This window comes from Strix aluco, chromosome Z, assembly GCF_031877795.1.
Source record: "Strix aluco isolate bStrAlu1 chromosome Z, bStrAlu1.hap1, whole genome shotgun sequence".
Taxonomy (NCBI): Eukaryota; Metazoa; Chordata; class Aves; order Strigiformes; family Strigidae; genus Strix; species Strix aluco.
Window position 1 is genome coordinate 66,311,902 of NC_133971.1, and position 10,062 is coordinate 66,321,963.

At 34.7% G+C, this 10,062-nt stretch overlaps 1 protein-coding gene across 2 annotated transcripts in view; it reads left to right on the forward strand.

Moving 5' to 3' along the window:
- Positions 1 to 9,180, forward strand: part of AUH (AU RNA binding methylglutaconyl-CoA hydratase) — a 111,899-nt gene extending 102,719 nt beyond the window's left edge. For both annotated transcript variants that reach the window (XM_074812506.1, XM_074812507.1), the window contains 4 exons: positions 3,872 to 4,059; positions 5,711 to 5,761; positions 7,577 to 7,624; positions 8,454 to 9,180. In XM_074812506.1, the coding sequence (XP_074668607.1) occupies positions 3,872 to 4,059; positions 5,711 to 5,761; positions 7,577 to 7,624; positions 8,454 to 8,531 (365 nt within the window). In that variant the 3' untranslated portion in view covers positions 8,532 to 9,180. The remainder of the gene's footprint in view (positions 1 to 3,871; positions 4,060 to 5,710; positions 5,762 to 7,576; positions 7,625 to 8,453) is intronic.
- Positions 9,181 to 10,062: the final 882 nt, after the last annotated feature.

Sequence of the window (10,062 nt, forward strand, 5' to 3'; positions counted from 1 at the left end):
ACACAGACTTTTAAAATATGACTTACATGACTGAAAACTATTACATTAAAATAATAATTTTTATCCATGTTAGTTTATTTATGAGCTCATATTCTTAAGCATTTGGTGTTATGAACAGCAGGTTTCTGCGTTCCATATTTCTATGAGTTTCAATGAAAAGGAGAAAAATCTACTCCTTATAGCTTTCTGCAAAAGAATCACAAGGATACATTTGAGCCATTTCTTGATTGACTTGAATAATTAGAAAGTTTGTGGTTGACAGACTTTGGTTTCACCATTGATTATTAATAAAACATTAGAAAAGCACAGTAGTCTTTAAAAAAAGAAATCTAGAAGCCTGTCAGTTAAATCAATAAAACGCAAATCAAACAAAGCTCATGATAGAAAGGGTAGGATGGAAAGACTCTTTTTTACTTGACTTAATAAACAGGATTATTACTGAATTAAAGTTTGGATTTTTTGTCAGAACAGGATTTTTTCCAATATGTTTTGACAGAGCCTTCAGCTATGAGAAACGACTGACTGTAGATATTCTCTGCCAGAATGATGAATCTATTTCCAGTAAGCTAGTTGCTTCATCTTGTTGGATATACTCTTGGGAATTTATCACGTAATTCCTTTAATCCAAACCAGTTGTGTACATATTTTGTAATTGATGAATTAGTGACAGTAAATAAATAATCATACAAAGTCAACTATTTGTTAAAGAAAAAAAATACAGTTTAACAATTTTCGTACCAGAACTTAGCAGTCTTATATTTACTGTATCTTTTCACATGAACTAGTGTCAGCTAAAACTGCTGTTTACAATTATTACAACATTGAATGTATACCATCTCAGATAAGAATGCATTTACATTGCAACTGTAAGTGAAATACTTCTATCAACACAATGAGTAATACCAGATCACTAGTCCTTGAAATAACATGTCATTAAATTTGTGAAGATGAAACAACTATTCTTCCATCAAATTCTGCTCTATGTTTAGATGAAATGCTTTGGTTAAGTAATGTCTTTGAAGACTGGGTGTTACTTCCTTTAGCTCTGATTGTAGTTGGCAGGCATTATATGTCCTTTGTGTATTACCAAAACAGAACATCTATCTGCAGCGTATGCTCTGTCTTTTCTTCATAAATGGATATAACTTTGGTGTGTTGGATGTATTTTGGTGTATTGTTAGCATTTGATTAATTGGGTCTTACTGTTTTTGTGTATGCATATATCTTATTCCTACTACTGGATATATATGATTGATGTACTGAACTGTTGGCTTCCATTCTGTGAATATTAATCAAAGAATATGCTCCTCTGCTTAATGGCTTTGCAGTGTAGGAGGCAGCCAAACAACATAGACTATAGACTGCTTTTTTTGCTCTTTACTCCTTATTGTGTAAGACCCTGGCAAGAACACATTTTTTCGTCTATAAACACTATTTCATGCTTAAACATATCCATTGTTTGGTCAAAGTTATGAAATATTGTTGCTCAATTAAATTTTGTTTTCAACATTTCCTGGTAAAAGCAGTAACAGAAGACATAAAACAGTAAAGGAAGGGGAGATAATTAACTAGAAAAAATAATAGGCATAGCAAGCAAAGAAGAAGCAGAAGATGCGGTGTCAGTAAATTGAGCCTCATATGGTTTCAGGTCTTATGATTTGGACAAAGAGTTTTCTTTAATAAAAAGCCAAACCTGATGCTTTTCTAGATTCCTGTTATGATGGCAAAAGGGATAATTTATGACTAAACTATTCTTAAAGAGAATCAGGGTAGACATTTGCTATGTTCTGATGTAAAATGTGGATGTACACTTAAAAGATGGATGTTGATTAGGGTGTGACAGCTGCTTTGGGTGAGAAGTTAAAAGACATGTTCAGTATTTAAAACAAAAAAGCCAGTAAATGGTGATGGTGGTACAGCTCAGTATCAGAAGCAACAAATTTCTTGAAAACACAGCTCACATTATTATGTGAGTTCTGATATAAAAGTTGATAGCTACAGCTTTAGTCATTCTCTGTGAATCTCACCAGTGAGGCAGCCAAGGTTAATCAGAAGCTCAGGCTTCAGGGTTTGTAATATTTTACCAGGGGTTTTGGTTTAGTTTCCCCTCCGTGTCTTTCATAAAAATGCCCTAGAGTAGGGGCTTTCTCTAAATTATGCTGTTAGCAAAATTTTCCCCCTAGCACTATCACTGGCTGAGCTGTACAATTATTGAATAAAAAAAAATTTATTGAACAGGAGTTTCTCATGCTGTTGCCTGTTGCCATTGACCATTAGGACTGTCTTGCTGAAATCCTCTCAGAGTGGTAGGACCATAGAGAATATCACATTGTTTGTATTTACTACTGTTGTTTTACAAATTTTATTTTAGCTGTTATGAGTGTAAGCATTTTTTTTTAATTCCTCCAGTTTCAGCCTAGAAGATATATCTCAGTTTTTGTTATAGATCATGATTTTGTAGTATTCTAGAAAGGTGTAAAGTAGAAATCCCCCAAACCTTCTGCATTTTTGTATGATGTAATGTGTTCAAAGCCAGGTCTGTTTTTATGGAAAGAAATACAGTAGTACTGAAGCTTGTGATTCATAAAAAACAATAGTTGAAAGCTGAATCATTGAATCACAAAAACTTTTTATTTGTTCCCAGTCAGTTTATTTGTCTCAGAGATTTATTTAAAGTACTTTCAGGAAACATAACTGAATGGCTTCAATAAAATACTGGCTTAGTCCACCATTATCTAGTGGAAATTAATCTATTTTATATTAGTTGAACACACATTTATCCAGTGATGTACCACCTCCCTTTGAACACCACCTATAAATATTCCTCTTGCATTTATACTTATATTTGAATATATTAGCATGCTCTTGCAGAACTAGCTATTTGGAATGAAATTTTTGCTTACAGACTGCCTATATAAATTGAATATTTCTTTCAGATTTGTGTCAAAATGTTAGACCGTGTATATTTTCAAAATCCTTTTTCCTGGATAAAGGCTATTTCCACTGTTTTAATTCAAACAAACATCTGCTACTGTGATTTAAGTCTACTTCTTCAGTTCTGATAATGATTACTCCCACATTCTTGCTGTTTGTCAGTTCTGGAAAGTTAATTGTTAGTCCAGCTAAGCAACCTTCACATGTCAGGTTAATGTAGTTACTGCGTACTGACCTTCTGAAAATGCTGATCTGCCAAAGAAGTTTTTTAACAGTAGGAAAAGCTAACTAAAGTTAGGCACCTTTCTCTGTTGATCCACACCTGCTATTGTCCTTCCCTAGTTTTTATGATCAAGCTTTAAGATTTCAACTTTAATATGGAAGAAAGAAAAGACAAAACCGTGGCTTTTCAGGCCTTGTCTAATCGTTTTAGTTTAGTTTACATATAAATATTGTCCCTAATGTATGGAAGTTTTAGCATGGACTACAGTCTTGTTAGAGTATGTATTCCTTTTGAGTATAGTTCTTCAAAAATGCTCATATTGTGGTGATTAATATCATAAAAATATACAGATTGTTAAAAAGAAGCAAAGTTTTTGGATATGGTAATTACTGGCAAGTAGTTTTCCTTCAGCTTTTGGCTGATATGATTAAGATAACTTGTCTGTAATCAAACAGAATCTCTATTAATATTACCTCCTTTCAGTTATTTACATGTCTTTCTAAGAAACAGAGCGATTGATTTCATTTTAGATGTAGTTTCAAAACTGAAGAAGGCGTTTAGGAATGCCTTTATATGATAGTTTAATTTCTGTACGTTCATATAATTGTTTATGGAATTAAAAATGAAAATATTTGAACTGAACAAGGCATCTACATTTGTGGTATAAATGTATGGGAAACTAATACCAGCGTTTTTTCTTTTTCCAAACTTTAGGCGGGACACAGAGATTACCTCGCACAATTGGAGTGTCTTTGGCAAAAGAACTGATCTTCTCTGCACGCATTGTAGATGGTGAGGAAGCAAAATCAATAGGATTGATTAGCCATGTGGTAGAACAGAATGAAGCAGGGGATGCTGCATACAGAAGAGCATTAGCTCTGGCAAGAGAATTTTTACCTCAGGTAAAACAAATTATTATTTTTGTTTTCACCAAACATTAAAACTGAAAAAGAACTGGCTGTATTAAGAAAAACTGTCATGAAGTTCTGTATTAAAAAGCCATTCTAGTTATGTGGAGAGCAATCAGAAGTTTTCTGTCTTGTGTATTGACTGGTGTTGTGTGGTAATTATTTCATAGTGAAGCAAAAAAACTGTCAATCCTCATATCGTCATGATACGGTCTGTGTTTTTATAGCACATTTTATCTTTCAAGTTTTAAACAAAAAAAAAATGGTGTATGGGGGTTTTTTTAGTAAAGCAGTTATCTCAATAGCTTATTCTGTTGCTGTTGAACACTTCAGAAGTGAGGCTAAAAGGTCCATATGAAAGTGGATGTATTGTAGTGTAACTCCTATTTTGAAAACATAAAGCTGAATGTAATTTCAGTATTAAAGTAAACCCATTTACTCGTGGAAAGTTTGCTTTCTGTCCTTTGTGTATAAGCTTGATGAAAGAATCATGCTCTTATAATCATTCATTCTAAGTGACATCCTGTCTCTTTCATAAAAGATTTGAAATGAATTTGCTGAATTCCTGTGCTTTAGAACTTGGAAATTTTAGTAAAAAGTTTAAGTATGACACTTACAGGAGTCTTTGTGTTAGCTGATTGCTACCTGTTCCCCTGTTGCCGTGGGCTGCAAGCTGTTTGTTCAGAGTAGGAATGTGAGTTTGGAGCTTTTGATAAACCTGCTTTTCAAGTGAAGGGTCCTAGGTAGAAAATTCGTAGGAGGCAGAAGAAGAAAATAACTAGTAAACCACTTTATTGGATCATGAGTGTAACAGTTAAAATTTTTCATTGAAAATGGAAAATGTTACAGATTAAATATAGCTTTTAACATTGGTTATTTGTGTCCTGAACACCCTCACAGAAAGACAGACATGAAAAATTCAGCAAAAATTGTAACATACAGTGATTCTGGAAGGTTGATTTATAGTTACAACTTTGCATTGGAACTAGCTCAAAAGCATTTGGCTTTTTCCAAAGCAGCAGGCCGCTTCTCTAAAGCAATGTCTGAACATTCAGAAGCCGATGCTGGTGGGTAGGCACAGGACTAAGGAGATTCCCAAAGATGTCTAGCTGCTCTGTGGCACGTTGGAGGAGGGTCCCCTTGTCAGTCACTCAGGGAAGAGTGTCATCACTTGACCAGTGCAGGCTTTGCAGTAGCATATTTTAGGCTTGAAGCCATATCAGTTCATTTTATTTCATTATCACATCTTTTCATGTGTCTCCATTGTGTTATAATAGAGACATAACATTGACCTTGGGAAGGCTTATAATCATGTCTCTTAAGGTGGCCATTTTGAAGGGAATAGAGCAAACTGGACAAAAGTGGACATGCTCAACACCTTTGAAACATAAACGAGACACATTGCTTTAGTTAGATTCTTCTGAAAACAGTATACTTTTAACTTTTTCTCCTTATTGAAACTATCTGTTTGAAAGCAAATGTCTACCGTGTAATGTAATTTAGGGTGTTTAACCTATTTACTATAAATTTAATAAATGTCCAAAGTATAGAAGTTCCCAGTATAAGAACATCAATGTGCAGGCTCTTCACTGCATAATCTTGTAGATTTTGATAATATGTAAATAAGCTTTTTCTTACATTTTAGGGACCAGTAGCAATGAGAGTTGCAAAACTGGCGATCAATCAGGGAATGGAGGTAAGGACCTGTACTTTCCATAAGAGTAAGCAGAAGCCAGGCTGGCAGCAGGTCTACTGCGGTGGTTTTTTTCTACAACTGTTTTTAGTTTCTCAGTGTATAGTTTTTCAAAATCTATTTCATCAAAGCTTGTTAAAAGATGAAATGCAAATTTTTTATGTCTCAGACTCTTGAGGCTAGAGTTGATGCTGATTTCCATAATGAGTCTTAGTAACCTCATGTCTGTCCAGGAGTAATGCACTCTGCTAATTATTAATACTAGAAAGTAAACATAAACTGCTGTGAACAAGTTGTATTTCAAATGCTGGTCGGAAAAAACCCTCAAAGTCATACTCTGTCAAGTCTGTCAGTGCTCTCAGTGTTTAGCAACTAATAAAGTTAAAGGCCAAAAGACATGTTATTTATTTTTAATAGTTTAATAGAGGTTAGTGTTAAAATTATATCTGGAGTCTGATTTAATATTTGACTCTGATTGCCACTCCTTCATGAGCCCTATTGACCTAGTCTAAAGCTCATTAAAATCCAGCCCTGAACATGTCTGGACATGTGTTTTACTTTAGGCTTGTGAATCATCTTGCTGAGCTCAGCAGGACTATTCGTATTTAAAGTTAAGCACATGCATAAGCTTTGCACCAGGACACCTTATAGCTCAGCCTGGGACAAGGGAAAAGGCATCACACTACATACAACATCTGAATCCAAGAAGACAAATTTAAGAATGGTCCTTTTTTTCTTGAAGTCTCAAAAGCAGCCAGTGATATGATTGGCTTCAGCAAAGGGTACCGCCAGTAAGTTTTGGCCTAAGAACCAAACTCAGATGCTGTTGTGCAAAGAGTATGTCTGTTAGGTTTCCACAGCAAGTAATGATGGAATTCAATATTTATTTCAGTGGTACCCAAGGTTCAAAATGCTACAAGCTACATTACCTAGCTACCAGGTATAGTGGACTGAAAGGTCAAAATCATGATGTTTATAGAATTAGGGACAATAGGGTTAGAAGGACTCTGAATGATCACCTAGTTCAGTCTTGAGGCCCCACGACAAGATCTGCTGTATCAAAACCAATCGAGGCAAATGTTCATTCAGGCTGTTGTTGTGAACCTTCCATGGCAGAGATTTCATGACTTCCTTTGGTAATCTATCATATAGTTTATCTCCCCTTGACAAATTGCTTGTGCTGCATAGCCACAGTCCTTTCAGTGACCATGTGGAGAGCTGGTAAGTTCTGCAGCAGCCGATGCTTAAGACAGGCAGAGCAGTAGTGAGAGGAAAATTCAACCTTTTCAGCTGTTCAGTCCAGCTCACACAGAAAAAAATATTATTAAAAACTAGGTGATGATGCAGGATGGCCATTGGCCTCTTTTTTAAATTTTAAATCCCTTTAAACCTCAATTTATGTTTGTTTTGTGGCATGGCATCATGTTCTTATATAACATTTTGAAGATAACTTCTTTCAGAACAATTTTTAAATAATGCAGTACATTAAATCTTCTTCTCTGTAGTAAATGAAATTATTACAAATATGCAAGTAGCTAACGGTTTTTAGTCCCAGTGATTTGTGGTGAAGAACATACATTGTTTTGTCAGTATATTACATGCTCATTGTATAGCCAAATAAGGAAACTTACAGAAATACTAACCACTCTTGCCACATGGCAGTGTAGCATTTTTATGTTAAAGTAAGTAGAAGAACTTTGTAGATGTGTTTTAGTATGTGGCATATAGAAACACAGTATTTAAGTTACCTGTCAGGAAATAATATATAATAAATATACAAAAATATGCTTTTAAAAACCATCATATTCTTTTCCTCAGGTCGACTTAGTAACAGGTTTAGCAATTGAAGAAGCTTGTTACGCTCAGGTATGTAGCTATGATTACACAAAAAACCCAGAAAACAGGCTTTGTTGGTGCCTGTTATGAAACGTGCAGAAATTCTTCTAGAAATTGCTCTATGTTTCTTCTACAAATATTTTGGCATTGTAGTTAGGCCTTCCTTCTACTTACTCTGTTTTTGTAAGGAATTTAAGGAAGGACAAAAACATCTCCCTGCCAAGACTGTTAGGGGGAAAGGTAGTGGAGCACTACCAGCCATATACCTAGCTGGTCATACACTGCCATTCATCTATTCCAAGAACTGCCTTGCTTTTGCTTTGTTTTGGTTTAACATGAAATAACGTGAAGGGCACTTCAGTAATTTGGGCCACTAATGGCATATGTGCTAACCAACAGAAAATCGAGGCAAACCTCTTTGCCATCGAAACACGGAAATGATGTATTTGAGTTTGTGTGTTCTTGGTCTTTGAGACAACCTTTCAATCATGGAAACAGAAGGATCGGCATTAGATGCTTATCTAAAACATACGATGGTCTGATTAATAACCTATCCACCCTCCAAAAAACCCCCAAAACAAACCCACCAAAAACTCAAAAGCCACCCCTAAAGAGTTTGTCACAGTCATCTGTTTGGAGAAAGGGTACTCCTTTTTCTCCCAAACTGTTTCTCAGCCTTATATCGTGCCTTTGAAGTGTCCGGTACTTTCCCATATCTGCCTAGACATTTTAGTTTTCATTTTTCTGTTGTATTATGTGTTGCATGTTGGATGCATTGAAGAACTAGGATTTGTATGAAAATATTTTTCTTGGTATTGTTTTTGGTGTCAATAATAAATTGTTGCTCTGCTCATTGCAGACTATTCCAACAAAAGATAGAATTGAAGGTCTTCTTGCATTTAAGGAGAAGAGACCTCCTCGCTACAAAGGAGAGTAAAAGGATGCCTTTAAAATACAGTGGGATAAAAGTACTGCTATGAGGACCATTAAGGTGCTCTTTGCATCTGCACCTGGAATATCACAACCACCGAAGTAAAAGCAAATCATACTGACGTTACAACATTTTGAATGTGTCCATACTTGTACTGGGCCCAGATAGAAATGTGCTTCAACTCATGCTCATTACCGTTTCTGAAGGTTGATCAGTGTATTGGCAAGGTCAAAGGTTCATGCAGCATTTTTAAAATTTCATATATATGAAACGTACCATTCCACAATTGAAAAAGCTCTGTATATTCTTTATATAGACAAAACCTATATGTGATGTTAAGAATAAATCTGCTGTACCATTTTATCAAAACAAAAGTGACTACTGAACACCAAAAATGATAAATTGTACCAAATATGCATTAAAATAGTTCTGTATATCAGTAAAAATTATATTTCTGTATTCTACCTGAATATGTACATTATAAATAAAGCTAAGGAAATGAAAAGGATTATTGTTTGGAAAATGTTAAGCTTTATTTATCTGACACTATTTTAAGTAAAATGAAATTAACTTTAGCACATAATGGCATCCTTTTGATGAAGTCATTGCCATTGTATTCATTTAATTGCATTAAATGAAGACATTTTCAAGGCCAGCCTTTAATTGTTCATTCTTGTATGTTAAACCTGACTTTGTCTTGCATTCTTCCAACCTATCATCTGATCAACACTGTCTGCTATGAAGGAACTTTATTTCGCGTGCCCCAGTTATTTTAATTTTTTTCTGACTGTATTAAAGATTGTCATGCAGGGATTCAACTAAAGCGCTGTTAAAGAAACTAGAATTCTCTTAATCTCCAGAATATTCCTTTTGCAGGTCCTAATAATGTATATTTATACACAACAGGGATGATACTGAAATGTTCTTTATTCTGTGGCAGCCTCAGGGTTCTTTTCATACATTGAAAGAGAAATCCAATAGGTTACAAGGTGAGAAAACTGTTGTGATTCATACTGCGAATTTGCTGTGGACGTGGCATATACAGCAAATGCCTGGAAATAACATCTTAGAAAGTATTTGTTAACTTGACTGGAAAATAAATGTGGTTTAGTAGTCAGAGACTGTCTTTTTGTATGAAAACAAATTTCTTTGTGTTTCGTTACCATTGGCTCACGAAACTTGTGCATGCTCTGCTGTTTCTGCAACATTAACTATGGTCACTGTCCATATCTATGATGATGAAGCAGCTGATCAACATGAAATGACAAGAACTCATTTAAATTCATATTTAGACATATCATTACATGTAAATTGATTATAACTGGTAGAGCACAGACTTTGTTGACTGGTAAACTTGCTGAGTTGATCATTTCATGCACGATAATTTGCAAATAAAATACTGGTGCTTGTTTTGATAGTCATATAAAGCCTAGAGGGTCATTTTCTTGTGTTTTTGAAATGCTAACATGCCATTTTCATTTTTACTGAGTAGGAAATAATTATGTTAATAGGAGGAAAAAATACTAGTCTATGCTGA